Below are 18577 nucleotides of genomic sequence, written 5' to 3'. Positions count from 1 at the left end.
TAAGACTTCCAAAACTATCTCGAATAATAGTGGCAAGAGTGGACATCCTTGTCTTGTTCCTGATCTTACAGGAAATGCTTTCAGTTTTTCACCACTGAGAATGATGTTAGCTGTGGGTTTCTCATATATGGCCTTTATTATGTTGAGGTAGGTTCCCTCTATGCCCACTTTCTGGAGAGTTTTTATCAAAAATGGGTGTTGAATTTTGTCAAAAGCTTTTTGTGCATCTATTGAGATGATCATATACTTTTTATTCTTCAATTTGTTAATATGGTGTATCACATTGATTGATTTGCATGTATTGAAGAATCCTTGCATCCCTGGGATAAATCCCACTTGATCATGCTGTATGATCCTTTTAGTGTGGTGTTGGATTCTGTTTGCTAGTATTTCGTTGAGGATTTTTGCATCTATATTCATCAGTGATATTGGTCTGTAATTTTCTTTTTTTGTAGTATTTTTGTCTGGTTTTGGTATCAGGGTGATGCTGGCCTCATAGAATGAGTTTGGAAGTGTTCCTTCCTCTGCATATTTCTGGAGGAGTTTGAGAAGGATGGGTGTTAGCTCTTCTCTAAATGTTTGATAGAATTCACCTGTGAAGCCATCTGGTCCTGGACTTTTGTTTGTTGGAAGATTTTTAATCACAGTTTCAATTTCATTACTTGTGATTGGTCTGTTCATATTTTCTATTTCTTCCTCCTTCAGTCTTGGAAAGTTATACCTTGCTAAGAATTTGTCCATTTCTTCCAGGTTGTCCATTTTATAGGAATAGAGTTGCTTGTAGTAGTCTCTTAGGACGCTTTGTATTTCTGAGGTGCCTGTTGTAACGTCCCCTTTTTCATTTCTAATTTTCTTGATTTGAGTCCTCTCCCTCTTTTTCTTGACGAGTCTGGCTAATAGTTTATCAATTTTGTTTATCTTCTCAAAGAACCAGCCTTTAGTTTTATTGATCTTTGCTACTGTTTTCTTTGTCTCTGTTTCATTTATTTCTGCTCTGATCTTTATGATTTCTTTCCTTCTACCAAATTTGGGTTTTCTTTGTTCTTCTTTCTCTAGTTCCTTTAGGTGTAAGGTTAGATTGTTTACTTGAGAATTTACTTGTTTCTTGAGGTAGGCTTGTATTGCTATAAACTGGCCTCGTAGAACTGCTTTTGCTGCATCCCATAGGTTTCGGACCATCGTGTTTTGGTTGTTATTTGTCTCTAGGTATTTTTTGATTTCCTCTTTGATTTCTTCAGTGATCTCTTCGTTATTTAGTAACGTATTGTTTAACCTCCATGTGTTTGTGTTTTTTACGTTTTTTTCCCTGTAACTGATTTCTAATCTCATAGCATTGTAGTCAGAAAAGATGCTTGATATGATTTCAATTTTCTTAAATTTACTGAGGCTTGATTTGTGACCCAAGATGTGATCTATCCTGGAAAATGTTCTGTGCGCACTTGAGAAGAAATTGTAATCTGCTGTTTTTGGTTGGAATTTCTTATAAATATCAATTAAATCTACCTGGTCTACTGTGTCATTTAAAACTTGTGTTTCCTTATTAATTTTCTGTTTGGATGATCTGTCCATTGGTGTAAGTGAGGTATTAAAGTCCCCCACTATTGTTGTGTTACTGTTGATTTCCTCTTTTATAGCTGTTAGCAGTTGCCTTATGCATTGAGGTGCTCCTATGTTGGGTGCATATATATTTATAATTGCTATATCTTCTTCTTGGATTGATCCCTTGACCATTATGTAGTGTCCTTCCTTGTTTCTTGTAACATTCTTTATTTTAAAGTCTATTTTATCTGATATGAATATTGCTACTTCAGCATTCTTTTGATTTCCATTTGCATGGAATATCTTTTTCCATCCCCTCAACTTCAGTCTGTATGTGTCCCTAGGTCGGAAGTGGGTCTCCTATAGACAGCATACGTATGGGTCTTGTTTTTGTATCCATTCAGTGAGCCTGGGTCATTTGGTTGGAGCATTTAATCCATTAACATTTAAGGTAATTATTGATATGTATGTTCCTATTACCATTTTCTTAATTGTTTCAGGCTTGTTTTTGTAGGTCCTTTTCTTCTCTTGTGTTTACCACTTAGAGAAGTTCCTTTAGCATTTGTTGTAGAGATGGTTTGGTGGTGCTGAATTCTCTTAGCTTTTGCTTGTCTGTAAAGCTTTTGATTTCTCCGTCGAATCTGAATGAGATCCTTGCCGGTTAGAGTAATCTTGGTTGTAGGTCTTCCCTTTCATCACTTTAAATATGTCATGCCATTCCCTTCTGGCTTGAAGAGTTTCTGCTGAGAAATCAGCTGTTAACCTTATGGGAGTTCCCTTGTATGTTATTTGTTGTTTTTCCCTTTTTGCTTTCAATAATTTTTCCCTGTCTTTTATTTTTGTCAATTTGATTACTATGTGTCTCGGCGTGTTTCTCCTTGGGTTTATTCTGTATGGGACTCTCTGCGCTTCCTGGACTTGGGTGGCTATTTCCTTTCCCGTGTTAGGGAAGTTTTCGACTATAATCTCTTCAAATATTTTCTCTGGCCCTTTCTCTCTCTCTTCTCCTTCTGGGACCCCTATAATGTGAATGTTGTTGCGTTTAATGTTGTCCCAGAGGTCTCTTAGGCTGTCTTCATTTCTTTTCATTCTTTTTTCTTTAGTCTGTTCCGCAGCAGTGAATTCCACCATTCTGTCTTCCAGGTCACTTATCTGTTCTTCTGCCTCAGTTATTCTGCTACTGATTCCTTCTAGTGTAGTTTTCACTTCAGTTATTGTATTGTTCATCTCTGTTTGTTTGTTCTTTAATTCTTCTAGGTGTTTGTTCTTTAATTCTTCTAGGTCTTTGTTACACATTTCTTGCATCTTCTCCATCTTTGCCTCCATTTTTTTTCTGAGGTCCTGAATCATCTTCACTGTCATTATTCTGAATTATATTTCTGGAAGGTTGCCTATCTCAACTTCATCTAGTTGTTTTCTGGGGTTTTATCTTGTTCCTTCATTTGGTACATAGCCCTCTGCCTTTTCATCTTGTCTATCTTTCTGTGAATGTGCTTCTTTTTCCACAGGCTGCAGGATTGTAGATTTTCTTGCTTCTGCTTTCTGCCCTCTGGTGGATGAGGCTATCTAAGGGGCTGGTGCAAGTTCCCTGATGGTAGGGACTGGTGGTGGGTAGAGCTGACTGTTGCTCTGGTGGGCAGAGCTCAGTAAAACTGTAATCTGCTTGTCTGCTGATGGGTGGGGCTGGGTTTCCTCCCTGTTGGTTGTTTGGCCTGAGGCGGCCCAACACTGGAGCACACCTGGGCTCTTTGGTGGGGCTAACGGCAGACTCTGGGAGGGCTCACGCCAAGGAGTACGTCCTAGAACTTCTGCTGCCAGTGTCCTTGTCCTCATGGTGAGACACAGCCACCCCCCGCCTCTGCAGGAGAGCCTCCAACACTAGCAGGTAGGTCTGGTTTAGTTTCCTATGGGGTCACTGCTCCTTCCCCTGGCTCCCAATGCGCACACTACTTTGTGTGTGCCCTCCAAGAGTGGAGTCTCTCTTTCTCCCAATCCTGTTGAAGTCCTGCAATCAAATCCTGCTAGCCTTCAAAGTCTGATTCTCTAGGAATTCTTCCTCCTGTTGCTGGACCCCCAGGTTGGGAAGCCTAACGTGGGCCTCAGAACCTTCACTCCAGTGGGTGGACTTCTGCGATATAAGTGTTCTCCAGTTTGTGAGTCACCCACCAAGTAGTTATAGGATTTGATTTTAATGTGGTTGCGCCCCTCCTACTGTCTCATTGTGGCTTCTCCTTTGTCTTTGGATGTGGGGTATCTTTTTGGTGAGTTCCAGTGTCTTGCTGTCGATGATTGTTCAGCAGTTAGTTGTGATTCCGGTGCTCTCGCAAGAGGGAGTGAGAGCACGTCCTTCTACTCTGCCATCTTGAGATGCTTATTATCTTGACTGTGATGATGGTTTTAAAGGTAGACACAAATATCAAAATTTATCAAATTTTATACTTTAAATGTAGGTCACTTTTCTTATATCACGTATACCGCAATAAAGATTTTTCTTTGCTGTAAAGAACTATGTGGCTGGAATAAGGTTACTAAGGAAGAAATTGGGAAATGATGAGATCAAAGGGGGGCCATATCTGTGCAGTACTGGCACTGGTAGGTAATCATTTTGATTAAAATTTCATTGGGAGAGGGACCTTGAAGATGGCTGAGGAGTAAGATGTGGAGATCACCTTCCTCCCGACAAATACATCAAAAGTACATCTACATGTGGAACAACGCCTACAGAACACCTACTGAACGTTGGCAGAAGACCTCAGACTTCCCAAAAAGCAAGAAAATCCCCATGCAACTGGATAGGGCAAAAGAAAAAAGAAAAAAACACAGACAATAGGGACAGAACATGCACCTCTGGGAGGAAGCTGTGAATGAGAAAAAGTTCCCACCCACTACGAAGCCCCTTCACTGGCAGAGATGGGGGGTTGTGGGGGGAAGTTTCAGAGTCACAGAGGAGAGTGCAGCAACAGGGGTGCAGAGGGCAAAGTGGAGAGATTCCTGCACAGAGGATCAGTGCCAACCAACACTCACCAGCCTGAGAGGCTTGTCTGATCACCCGCCGGGGCAGGTGGGGGCTGGGAGCTGAGGCTCTGGCTTCAGAGGTCAGATCCCCGGGAGAGGACTCGGGTTGGCTTCGTGAACACAGCTTGAGGGGGCTAGTGCACCACAGCAAGCTAGGAGGGAGTCCGGATAAAAGTCTGGACCTCCCTAAGAGAAAAGAGACCACTGTTTCACAAGGAGAGGGGATTCCTTCCCTGTCTGCCCACAGAAGGCAGAGCACCGCCTAAACAAGCTCCAGAGACAGGCGTGAGCCACAGCTATCAGATCAGACACCAGAGATGGGCATGAAACACTAACACTGCTGCTGCAGCCACCAAGAATCCTGTGTGCAAGCACAGGTCATTATCCATAGCCCCCCAGGAGCCTGTGCAGCACACCACTGCCAGGGTCCCGTGATCCAGGACAAGTTCACCAGGAGAACACAAGGTGTGCCTCAGGCTCCTGCAATGTCACACTGGCTTCTGCCGCCACAGGCTCACCCCACATTCCAATTATAACTACCATACCCATCCCTCCCCCCTGGCCTGAATGAGCAAGAGCCCCCTAATCACCCGATGCTTTAGCCCTGTCCTGTCTGGGCGGAAACAGATGCCTGAGGGCGACCTACACACACAAGTAGGGCCAAAACCAAAGCTGAACTCGAGGAACTCTGAGAATAAAGAAGAGAAAGGGAAATTTCTCAGTGCAGCCTCAGGAGCAGTGGATTAAATCCCCACCAACAACTTGATATACCCTGCATCTGTGGAATACCTGAATAGACAACAAACCTTCCCAAAATTGAGGCGGTGGACTTTGCGAGCAATAGGAGCTTGGGGTTTGCTGTTGTGACCGATCTGTTTCTGATTTTTAGGTTTATCTTAGTTTAGCTGTTAGCACTTTTTATCATTGGCGGATTTCCTTATTGGTTTGGCTGCTGTCTTCTTTTTTTTTTAGTATTATTATTATTTTTTCTTTCTTTTTTTCTTCGTTTTCTTCTGAGCCATGTTGCTGACAGGGTCTTGGTGCTCCGGCCTGGGGTCAGGCCGGAGACTCTGAGGTAGGAGAGCAGAGTTCAGGACACTGGACCATCAGAGACCTCCCGGCCCAATGTAGTATCAACTGGCGAGAGCTCTCCCAAATATCTCCATCTCAGTGCTAAGACCCAGCTCCACCCAATGGCCAGCAAGCTCCAGTGCTGAAGCCCCATGCCAAATAACCAGCAAGACAGGAACACAACCCCAACCATTAGCAGAGAGACTCCCTAAAATCATAATAAGTTCATAGACACCCCAAAACACACCACGAGATGAGGCCCTGCCCCCAGAAAGACAAAATCCAGCCCCAACCACCAAAACACAGGCAACCATCCCCTCCACCAGAAAACCTACACAAACCACTGAACCAACCTCACTCACTGGGGTCAGGCACCAAGAACAACGGGAACTACAAACCTGCAGCCTGCGAAAAGGAGACCCCAAACACAGTAAGTTAACCAAAATGAGAAGACAAAGACATACGCAGCAGATGAAGGAGCAAGGTAAAAACCCACCAGACCAAACAAATGAAGGGGACATAGGCAGTCTACCTGAAAAAGAATTCATAGCAAGGATAGTAAAGATGATACAAAATCTTGGAAATAGAATGGAGAAAATAAAAGAAACGTTTAACAAGGACACAGAAGAACTAAAGACCAAACAAACAATGATGAACACAATAAATAAAACTAAAAATTCTCTAGAAGGAATCAATAGCAGAATACCTGAGGCAGAAGAACGGATAAATGACCTGGATGATAAAACAGTGGAAATAACTACTGCAAAGCAGAATAAAGAAAAAAGAATGACAAGAATTGAGGACAGTCTCAGAGACTTCTGGGACAACATTAAGCACACCAACATTCAAATTACAGGGGTCCCAGAAGAAGAAGAGAAAAAGAAAGGGACTGAGAAGATATTTGAAGAGATTATAGTTGAAAACTTCCCTAATATGGGAAAGGAAATAGTCAATCAAGCCCAGGAAGCACAGAGAGTCCCATACAGGACAAATCCAAAGAGAAACATGCCAAGACACATATTGATCAAACTATCAAAAATTAAATACAAAGAAAAAATGTTAAAAACAGCAAGGGAAAAGCAACAAATAACATACAAGGGAATCCCCATAAGGTTAAGAGCTGACCTTTCAGCAGAAACTCTGCAAGCCAGAAGGGAGTGGCAGGACATATTCAAAGTGATGAAAGGGAAAAACCTACAAGAAAGATTACTCTACTCAGCAAGGATCTCATTCAGATTTAATGGAGAAAGTAAAACCTTTACAGACAAGCCAAAGTTAAGAGAATTCAACACCACGAAACCAACTTTACAACAAATGCTAAAGGAACTTCTCTCAGCAGGAAACACAAGAGAAGGAAAAGAACTACGATAACAAACGCAAAACAATTAAGAAAATGGTAATAGTAACATACATATCAATAATTACCTTAAATGTTAATGGATTAAATGCTCCAACCAAAAGACACAGACTGTCTGAATGGATACAAAAATAAGACCCGTATGTATGCTGTCTACAAGAGACCCACTTCAGACCTAGAGACACATACAGACTGAAAGTGAGGGGATGGAAAAAGATATTCCATGCAAATGGAAATCAAAACAAAGCTGGAGTAGCCATTCTCATATCAGACAAAATAGACTTTAAAATAAAGACTATTACAAAAGACAAGCAAGACACTACATAATGATCAAGGGATCAATCCAAGAAGATGATATAACAGTTGTAAATATTCATGCACCCAACATAGGAGCACCTCAATACATAAGGCAAATACTAACAGCCATAAAAGGGGAAATCGAAAGTAACACAGTCATAGTAGGGGACTTTACACTCCACTTTCACCTATGGACAGATCATCCAAAATGAAAATAAATAAGGAAACACAAACTTTAAATGACACATTAAACAACATGGACTTAACTGATATTTATAGGACATTCCATCCAAAAACAACAGAATACACTTTCTTCTCAAGTGCTCATGGAACATTCCCCAAGATACATCATACCTTGGGTCACAGATCAAGCATTGGTAAATTTAAGAAAATTGAAATCATATCAATTATCTTTTCTGACTACAATATTATGAGACTAAATATCAATTACAGGAAAAAAACTTAAAAAATACAAACACATGGAGGCTAAACAATACACTACTAAATAACCAAGAGATCACTGAAGAAATCAAAGAGGAAATCAAAAAATACCTTGAAACAAATGACAATTAAAACATGATGACCCCAAACCTATGGGATGCAGCAAAAGCTATTCTAACAGGGAAGTTTATAGCAATACAAGCCTACCTCAAGAAAAGAGAAAAATCTTAAATAAACAACCTAACCTTACACCTAAAGCAGTTAGAGAAGGAAGAACAAAAAAACTCTAAAGTTAGCAGAAGGAAAGAAATCATAAAGATCAGATCAGAAATAAATGAAAAAGAAATGAAGGAAACGATAGCAAAGATCAATAAAACTAAAAGCTGGTTCTTTGAGAAGATAAACAAAAGTGAAAAACCATTAGCCAGACTCATCAAGAAAAAAAGGGAGAAGACTCAAATCAACAGAACTAGAAATGAAAAAGGAGAAGTAACAACTGACACTGCAGAAATACAAAGGATCATGAGAGATTACTACAAACAACTATATGCCAATAAAATGGACAACCTGGAAGAAATGGACAAATTCTTAGAACAGCACAACCTTCCAATACTTAACCAGGAAGAAATAGAAATTATAAACAGACCAATCACAAGCACTGAAATTGAAACTCTGATTAAAAATCTTCCAAAAAACAAAAGCCCAGGACCAGATGGCTTCACAGGCAAATTATATTAAACATTTAGAGAAGAGCTAACACCTATCCTTCTCAAACTCTTCCAAAATATAGCAGAGGGAGGAGCACTCCCAAACTCATTCTACGAGGCCACCATCACCCTGATACCAAAACCAGTAAAAGATGTCACAAAGAAAGAAAACTACAGGCCAATATCACTGATGAACATAGATGCAATAATCCTCAACAAAGTACTAGCAAACAGAATCCAATGGCACGTTAAAAGGATCATACACCATGATCAAGTGGGGTTTATCCCAGGAATGCAAGGATTCTTCAATATACACAAATCATTCAACGTGATACACCATATTAACAAACTGGATAAAAAGCATATGATAATCTCAACAGATGAAGAAAAAGCTTTTGAGAAGATTCAACACCCATTTATGATAAAAACTCTCCTGAAAGTAGGCATAAAGGGAACCTACTTCAACATAATAAAGGCCATATATGACAAACTCACAGCTAACATCATTCTCAATGGTGAAAAACTGAAACCATTTCCTCTAAGATCAGGAACAAGACAAGGTTGCCCACACTCACCGCTATTATTCAACATAGTTTTGGAAGTTTTAGCCACAGCAACCAGAGAAGAAAAAGAAGTAAAAGGAATCCAAATTGGAAAAGAAGAAGTAAAACTGTCACTGCTTGCAAGTGACATGATACTATACGTAGAGAATCCAAAAGATGCTACCAGAAAACTACTAGAGGTAATCAATGAATTTGGTACAGTAGCAGGATACAAAATTAATGCATAGAAATCTCTTGCTTTCCTATACACTAATGATGAAAAATCTGAGAGAAAAATTAAGCTAACACTCCCATTTACCACTGCAACAAAAAGAATAACATACTTAGGAATAAACCTACCTAAGGAGACAAAAGACCTGTAGGCAGAAAACTATAAGACACTGATGAAAGAAATTAAAGAGAATACAAACAGATGGAGAGATACACCATGATCTTGGATTGGAAGAGTCAACATTGTGAAAATGACTATACTACCCAAAGCATTCCAGCGATTCAATGCAATCCCTATCAAACTACCAATGGCATTTTTCACAGACCTAGAACAAAAAATTTCACAATTTTTATGGAAACACAAAAGACCCTGAATAGCCTAAGGAATCTTGAGAAATAAAAATGGAGCTGGAGAAATTCGGCTCCCTGACTTCAGACTATACTCCAAAGCTACAGTAATCAAGGCAGTATGATATTGGCACAAAAAGAGAAATATAGCTCAATGGAACAGGATAGAAAGCCCAGAGATAAACCCACGCACATATGATCACCTTATCGTTGATAAAGGAGGCAAGAACATACAATGGAGAAAAGACAGCCTCTTCAATAAGTGGTGCTGGGAAAACTGGACAGCTACATGTAAAAGAATGATACTAGAACACTACCTAACACCATACACAAAAATAAACTCAAAATGGATTAAAGACCTAAATGTAAGGCCAGACACTATAAGACTCTTAGAGGAAAACATAGGCAGAACACTCTATGACATAAATCACAGTAAGACCCTTTTTGACCCACCTCCTAGAGAAATGGAAATAAAAACAAATGGGACCTAATCAAACTTAAAAGCTTTTGCACAGCAAAGGAAGCCATAAAGACCACAAGACAACCCTCAGAATGGGAGAAAATATTTGCAAATGAAGCAACTGACAAAGGATTAATCTCCAAAATATATAAGCAGCTCATGCAGCTCAATATCAAAAAAACAAACAACGAAATCCAAAAATGGGCAGAAGACCTAAATCGACATTTCTCCAAAGAAGATATACAGATTGCCAACAAACACATGAAAGGATGCTCAACATCAATAATCATTAGAGAAATGCAAATCAAAACTACAATGAGGTATCACCTCACACCAGTCAGAATGGCCATCATCAAGAAATCTACAAACAATAAACGCTGGAGAGGGTGTGGAGAAAAGGGAACCCTCTTGCACTGTTGGTGGGAATGTAAATTGATACAGCCACTATGGAGAACAGTATGGAGGTTCCTTAAAAAACTAAAAATAGAACTACCATATGACCTAGTAATCCCACTACTGGGCATATGCCCTGAGAAAACCATAATTCAAAAAGAGTCATGTACCACAATGTTCATTGCAGCTCTATTTACAATAGCCAGGACATGGAAGCAACCTAAGTGTCCATCGACACTACGGTCCACAATAGATTTTAAGCCAATACAAGTATTTGGAAACAGTCCCTTATAACTCTCTCAACAAATATGAAATAAGCTACTGAGTTTATTAAGCTCAGGGAAAAATATGCAGTGAGGCCAACATTCACATTAATTGAAGGGGCAGGGTACATTGGCACAAGCTTTCTGAAAAGCATTTGGCCTTTCAAAATTCACACCCTCAGAGGAATCAATCCTAAGGAAATACTGAGAAGAAGCCAAATATTTATATAAAGAATGTTCACAGTAAATTCATTTATAATTATAAAAACCTGAAAACAATCTGTATGTACAATAAGAAAGGACTGGTCAAGATGATTATGACATTCTATAAAATGGAATATTATATAGACATTCAAAGTCACATTTTGAAGGTTAATATTGAAAAATTCTAATAATATAATGCTCCATGAAAAATCAGCATATAGATATATAGAAGAGGAATAGAGGAGGGTTGGAGATAGAGTGAGAGCAAGAGAGAGAGAGAGAGAGAGAGAGAGATGAAGATGGAGATGAAGATGGAGATCACAAGACGTACTGAGCTGAACAGTGAGTAATGGTGAAATGTACTGAGCTTGAAAAGTGTAATTGGTGCTTTATTTTGTCACTTACACAAGTCTCCAGATTGCCTATGATAAGTGAGCATTAGTTTCACAATCAGATGAGAATAACACATGATAAATAACAAGGAATTCATCTTTGAATATTACTGTGAGTCTTCCCTGGGCTATGGAGTGAAGAATAACATATAACTGGTATTCAACAGCTGTTGTTTCCTACCTTTAAAGACAAAGACAAATGAGTTCATGCTTGAATCGTAGCAATAGTGATTTCGATTAGGTATAAATAAAACTGCTTAACTATAAGGTCATATGGCATAGTATATTTCACAAGAGACGTTTCACATCATCCATCAGAGATTGTTCCAGAAAGTGTAGCTAGCTACCAGTCTCAGATAATATAAGGTCATTTCCACAACAATCCAAGTAGATGAACATGATCACCTCAAATTCTTTCCCAGCTCTAAGCTCTATGAAAATATAAAGCGATCTACTTTAATAGAATTAAAAGGTCTTAAGTTACTGAAACCAACCTGTATTTCCTTTCTCAGACCTGAACACTAATAACATAGCATTACTAATTAGACCCTGTTGTTCACGTGATTTCTACAAAACCACAAATGTACCAGCATAAATTGAATCAATGGATTTCAGAGTCATGTTTCTAAAAAGCAAGGCATTCACTCCTAATGTAATGTTTTTGGTGCGGCATTGACTTTAAACTGAATTCAAGAGTGTTGAAACTTAACAAATAGATTAGTATTTCCAATCACAGAGGCAGAACTCTCGTGATCATCATAACTAATAATTATAGCAAATGAGTACCCACAGACACAATGACTTACCAGATATTAATAGAGGAAGTTTAGTGAGAGAGCTACACTTAAAAAGTGTCTATTAGACAAAAGAGAGTAAAACACAATCAAATGACATTGAGGGTTATATCACATACCTATCAGATGAGTGAAATCAATGTCTAATCTTTGTCTGTACTTGAAATCTGGGTCCATACCACTGCAGTGCAGCACTATCTGTGAAACACATTCCTCAACTATTTTGTAATACTGTGGCCTGCAAAAGAGAAGAAGTAATCTTGAATACCTTTTCTAACTATACAAATCAATTTTCTTAAGAAGTGATTCTGCATGATAAAGAAAACGAGGTCATTTTCTAGCAGGCTAAAAAACCCTTTTCTAGCCATTACACTCACTCAGGAGGAATATGCCTAAGCTTAAAGATGGGCTGGATGTTATAGTGCAAAACCCATTGTAATATAATCAACTGTGAACACTTAGTGACTTAATACTCTAGTTTGCAGGGATTCATGCTTGTGTTCAAAGATACTTATCAACCTTATCTACTTACTTAAGCTATTGTTCCTGAAGTTAATAAAAACAAATGACTCTTTAGTTCTACATCTATGGATACAGAAATGGTTCTAGGCCTCTCCAAGTTCTAAATTTCAATAAGGAATGAGTACCTTGGCATTACATGGCAAACAATGTATTGAATTTACTGCCACACTTTTACTCAAGATAGCTATAACAGCTTTTACAAAACTGGACTCAGCCACTTATGTTACAGACTACTCCAAAGATCTATTTATACACATATTTTAAAAGATCCATTTTATAGACACATACACACTAAATATGCATGGCGATAGCTTCAATTTGTTCAAAGTGTCAAAGGTTTTGAAACATTTCCTAATTCTGTAATCTATCAAGGTAATTCTGGCCTTAAAAATGACCACTTACATACTTCAAAAAATTTAAAAAGGCATTTTTTGCATTAAAATTCGGGGAAAATTTAGTATTTATCAGCAGCTAATAAATTCAACAGAGAAAAATCAGAAAGAAATACTACTATGGACAAACTATGACATAAACATCCCTAAAATTAGTGTGCTGATAACTAGCCAACCTACTAAAAGTTTGCAAATAAAGCCAAACATATTCTAATTGCTCTTATATGTCTTTTGTCATGGGGCCGATCTCAAGGATAAGAATAAATAGTAATATGTATTACACATCTGAGGCTTTTTCAAGTCATCATCAGGTCTAGGGTAAACAATATTGGATTATAATCAATCTAGTCAATGACTCTGGGTAAACAGGGAAAACACAATGGTTCTCTTTCAGGACAAATTAATTATCCATAAGCAGAATAAAAGTGCTAGTTGCACATCTACCTCACATGGATGTTCTCAGGATGAAAAGGATGTCATGTTAGAACTTCTTGTTTATTCAAAGTTACTGAGAAATGGATGGTTTCACACAAATTATTTCCCCAGGTAACTATGTACCCATGGGCACAGTACCCCTTTAGTTGCCAGCACTTATTTGAGAAAACAACAATCATTTTGGTTGGATTACTATATTTCCTGCTTTAAAAAAAACAGCATATTTTAAACATTTTTCTATGTCTCTGTAACATCATGATGCCCATCAGTTATTGCAACTGGCCTGAACTATAAGAGAACTATAATAGTTCTCTATGGACTTTAGAATTGTCATTTTTGTTGTGACTGTACCCGACCCCATGGTAGCCTTCCTTTGCCCTTTAATCAAGCAAGGTTTGAGAAATCAGAGAACCTAGGTTGCTAGAATTTCATGCATATTAGAGTACAAAGAACAACTAAGAGTCTCTTAAACAGTTAAATATAAGATCATGGTCACCAACGTATGGATAATTTCAGTCATTCAGAAACCCTTCTCTAATTTTCTGGTTTTCAGATATATTACCAGAACTACACTCTGAAATTTCTGACTTTAAGGATTATTATTATATTCGTTTATTTAGAAGAATTACATTGCTGTGTATACAGCTGAAATATTAGTATTATTATTTTCTTAGATAAGATCACACCTATTTCTAGATAAATACTATACAAGAGGAATAACAATAGTCTTATTAAAATCTACAAGGACTTAAAATGCTTACTAAAGAGCAAATGTTATCATTGCTGTTTTTATTATTATTAAACTTCTGAAGGAGGGCTTCCTTCAGCTACCAGGTTCAAAAAAATATCCACATCCACACACCCTGTGCACACTAAAATTAAAGCACTTTTACCACATTACAATATAGTGATACTATCTCTATATTCTATTGTTCCTACCACCACATTATATAAATTCATGGGAAGTGTGGCAGATACTGCTAGATGTCCCAGGATGCCCACTCTTCTCTTTTTCCTTTACTATTTGAACTTTATGTTTACCTGTGTATATTGCTTGCCAGAATAATATTTCCCATTTCCTTTCACTTATTGCTTCATAAAATCATCTCAGAACTTAGTGGTTCAAAACAATAACATAATCTTATTATCCCTCACATTTTTGTGGGTAAGAAATTCAGGAGGAGCCAGTCAAGTCCGTTGGCTCAGATCTTACACATGGCTTCAGCCAGCTAGAGAGAGACCTAGAAGAATAGGTGGACTGAACATAAAAAAAAAAAAAAAAGTACGAGGACTTAAAAGTTCTACCATAGACTCTTCAGAGCTTACTCTGTGCCACAAAAAAAATTCATCATAGGGTCAGTAAAATCTGTTGGGTTCATTGCTACTGAAATGGCATACCTCATTTTTATAAGTATATTCTTCTGTCCCAATTAAAAATAGATTTTGACACCTTTTTAAAAATGTTATCTAGAGTCGTCAAACTCTTATACTCCATGCATATATATATATATATATATGCATATACTGTCTAGACCCCACTACATTGTTAATTTTCCTTTAATATCCAATTCAAATTATACAAATTGTACTCTCGTAACAGCCTCTTACCTGATATAATAATCATTTCTGATGAGCAAAAAATGTTGTAGAATGGATAATAAGTAATTTTCAGCAGCAGTGTCCTTCAACATATTATACAGAAGATGGTACACTTCATTCATATCAGTGGAAAGTAAGTAAAGGAAAAAAATCAAAGATTCTTGATAACAGTTTCATTCATAACAAAAGCAGCTTCAGTTTTGAAAACACTGATATATCATTTTGTTTGCATTACTGTTTCTAAACCTTCAACTCCATGTTCCAGTATTTAAAACATTTCCAAAACGAAATTTAACCTATGGATCACTTTAACCTTTTAACAAGTGAAAGAGACTTAGAGTATTTCCAAGACCATTTAACCATTAAACGCTTAAATGATCAGCTGTTCATTATATTTTAAAATTCCAGCTTATAGTTGGTACCATTGGAACAGCAATGCCATTAATGAAAATGTTTTTTTCTTGACCTTCCTGTGGTTGTGATGGGAACCTATATTATGCATGCAAGCCAATACTCCTGTCTTTTCACTGCCCACATAAGATAGTAAGGCAAATAAGCATTGTGTGGGCTGCTAAAAGTTCATAAAAACCAGTTTTATTTTATACAGATGAAATACTTACTACATATGAAATCATTACTGTTTGCATTCATTTGTATGTCATTATTTGATAAGGAACTTGAAACATATTTTTCTTAGGATATAAAAAGAGTGGTAGAAGTTTAAATGCTTTTAGTAAACTAGAAAACAGATTTAAAAACTGGATTCACTTTTATAAGAAAAGCGAGGACCTAGAAAAATCGATGTAAAAGAAAAGGAGAAGAGGAGATGTAATTCAGCATCTTAAAAATAACCTGAAATGTCAACGTTTTCTCTGAAATAGAATTAAGTATGTGATGGATTACTTCTTAGACCCCATGTAAGAGTGTTGTGTTAAAGTCTCATAAGGTCCTCTCGATGGCTGCGGAATAGATCCAAAAATAGCTTTCTGATGAAGAGAAATTTATATAAAGCAAGATATTTATTAATTGATATAAAAAGCATTTAATATTATAGAGACCACTGTAGACTAGAGTCACTGATGAAGGATAAGAAATTACTAGAAATTATCTCTCATAATAACAAAATTGTTATTCATTGCACTTATCCAGTACTCATGTGTAAGATGCTTTGATAGGAACATGGGGGAAAAAGTTGAAACACTTGTGCCCTCCATCTCATAGGCACAAAGAAGTGTATATAAATAAGGCAGATGCAAGCAAAGTACTGTAGAGTGAGAAGGAAGATGGAAGAAGACGTTATAGAGAAAAACTCCAGCTCAAAGGTCATTTTGGTTCCGAAGTATTTCCCAATTTCCCCAGAACCCATAAGTAAGAAATTTAATGGGTGTGAAACAAATGGCCAGCAATGCTATGACAACCATCTTTTAGATCTAAAATCATTTTGTATAAAATCATTGCCATAGGAAGATTATATGCTAGTTGTGTTTGACTCAAATGCTTCTACTCTAGCATCCTTGTTATAGTCAGACCCTATCACATCTAAACTTTTTTTCCCCCCGCTAAGGAACCAAAATATTTGGATTGAGAATAAGACATCTATTTGAATTGAATGATATCTCTAAATCACTGGAGTACCATTTAATAAACTGAAAAAGTATATTACCTATAGTCACATATGAACTCACTGAACTTTTCCCAAAAAAAAATCCTTATCCATGAGGAATACTGCCTTAGGCTCTTGTCTATTCAAGACCACTGAGCAGAGTATACCTATAATGCAGCAAGCCATTGTGCGGATTTCAATACAGTCTATGTAAATCATCAGGACAGTCTGACAATTCTTCAACATGAATCTCAAGGACAGCATCATCGTGAAGTTCTAATATAAATAAATGGATATAAATTGGGCTAGCAGACAAGAATTCTAATAATGGTTCACAAAATCACACACAAATCCCTTTTTCACAGTACATGCAAAATGATTTCTGTGGTTCGTCAAAAGGATATTCCATTTCTGCTCGAATGTCATTGAGACGGTGTGATAATTCAGTTAGATCGTCCTCTTTGTTCTCATCAAATACTTTCAACTGAATATCAAGCTCGTCATTCTCTTTTTCTTTCAGATCCTAATATATAAACAGAAAACTTAACAGACGAATAACAGTTTGACAACACCATACTTTGGCAATAAAGGCCTGACACTATTATTCATCTACATACACAGAAGCAATTTCAAATATTGACCCAGGCACTTGGTTTCCTGAAAGAAAGTAAATGTACTCTGTTTTTCTATTTTAAAATGAAAGAACCTCATTGCATTCACAGCATTTCTTTTCATGCTCCAGATTTTGACAATTCACATTAAAAAATTAACAATCACTTTCGCAACGGAAAAAAACTAATTGCTACAAACCCAAATTAAATGCTGTCGCTTTGACTAAACACACTAATCAAAGATCGCAAAAGAACTCATGCAGTTAGAACATTCACATATGCCTCTGGCAAAAAATGCGAATATAGATCAATTGTATTAATGAAGAACAAATGCAAGGATATATTCAAGCACAACAGTCCCAAGTATGGCGTGGAAAGTTGTAAAACAAATTTATTTTAAATGACATTTTGTGATTTTAAAGCAAAAAGGCGTCAGGACTTTTTAATCAAGATGCACAACTAGCCTCCTCCCCCACCTTTTATTTTTGCTTAGCCGAATCACAAAATACCAACTTGGGCATCAAAGACCTGTTTTTGTAATACATTATAAGCACATGCATTACAAACCTCTGATAATTTTCAAAATCATAGTATAAACAAAATCTTTGGAAGCATGCCACACTAGAGATTGTTGGGCTTAATATATATCACCTGGAATATCTTTTAATATGTGTCCATTAAGTTGCCGCTTTCAAAACCCAAATCGATAATCACAACTGTGGATGCTCAAGGGTGATACCGAAAGAGGGACTAGGATGTTCAGAGCTGAGCTTGAACTCTAAAAGGAAATGCAAGCACGGTGTACTTCAAAATAGGTCGATAAAACAAACTCGGATCCATTTTTTTGTTTCTATTTTTATTCAATAGGACGATTTTAAATGGAGATGCAACGGCTATTACTGAAGCCAAACACAAATTTATGCAATTTCTAGGTGTTCTTTTTCTAACATTCACATACATAATAATTTACCTACAGAGCATATGAAAATATTAATATGTTTCTATATAATCGCATATAAAATACATAACAAATACATGTATTTAAACTTAGTTTCCTCTTGAGTAATAATTTGTTTTAGGTCTAACTTTCCACTTTGAAGGGGAATGAAGAAATTTATTGGAATGTAAAGTTATCTAACATTGGTGAGTTATATTATCAGGTGATTTCTGAACTCTATTCAGAAAAGAGCAGGAGCCAGACACACCCAATATGCTGGTCATTGCAGAAAAAACCTTTAATACATTTTATAATATGGAATTTTTCCTTATTCTTACGTCACAAGATATTCTTTCTTAGATGTTCACTATCAGACTTTAACACATTCAAATATGTTTGAAAAATAGAAAAAACAAGTTAATTA

General features: G+C 37.1%; 1 protein-coding gene across 4 annotated transcripts in view; it reads right to left on the bottom strand.

Annotated features, from left to right (window-relative positions):
* The window catches only part of DIAPH2 (diaphanous related formin 2), an 857286-nt gene that overhangs the window by 587939 nt on the left and 250770 nt on the right, over window positions 1-18577 (bottom strand). For all 4 annotated transcript variants that reach the window (XM_059909954.1, XM_059909955.1, XM_059909956.1 and 1 more), the window contains 3 exons: window positions 17010-17128; window positions 15012-15128; window positions 12174-12292 (listed from right to left, as the gene is read on the bottom strand). In XM_059909954.1, coding sequence (XP_059765937.1) covers window positions 12174-12292; window positions 15012-15128; window positions 17010-17128 — 355 coding nt within the window. The remainder of the gene's footprint in view (window positions 1-12173; window positions 12293-15011; window positions 15129-17009; window positions 17129-18577) is intronic.

This window comes from Balaenoptera ricei, chromosome X (assembly GCF_028023285.1).
Source record: "Balaenoptera ricei isolate mBalRic1 chromosome X, mBalRic1.hap2, whole genome shotgun sequence".
Classification (NCBI taxonomy): domain Eukaryota; kingdom Metazoa; phylum Chordata; class Mammalia; order Artiodactyla; family Balaenopteridae; genus Balaenoptera; species Balaenoptera ricei.
Note: the sequence above shows the minus strand (reverse complement) of the source record. Positions and strands in the feature narration are given on the sequence as shown.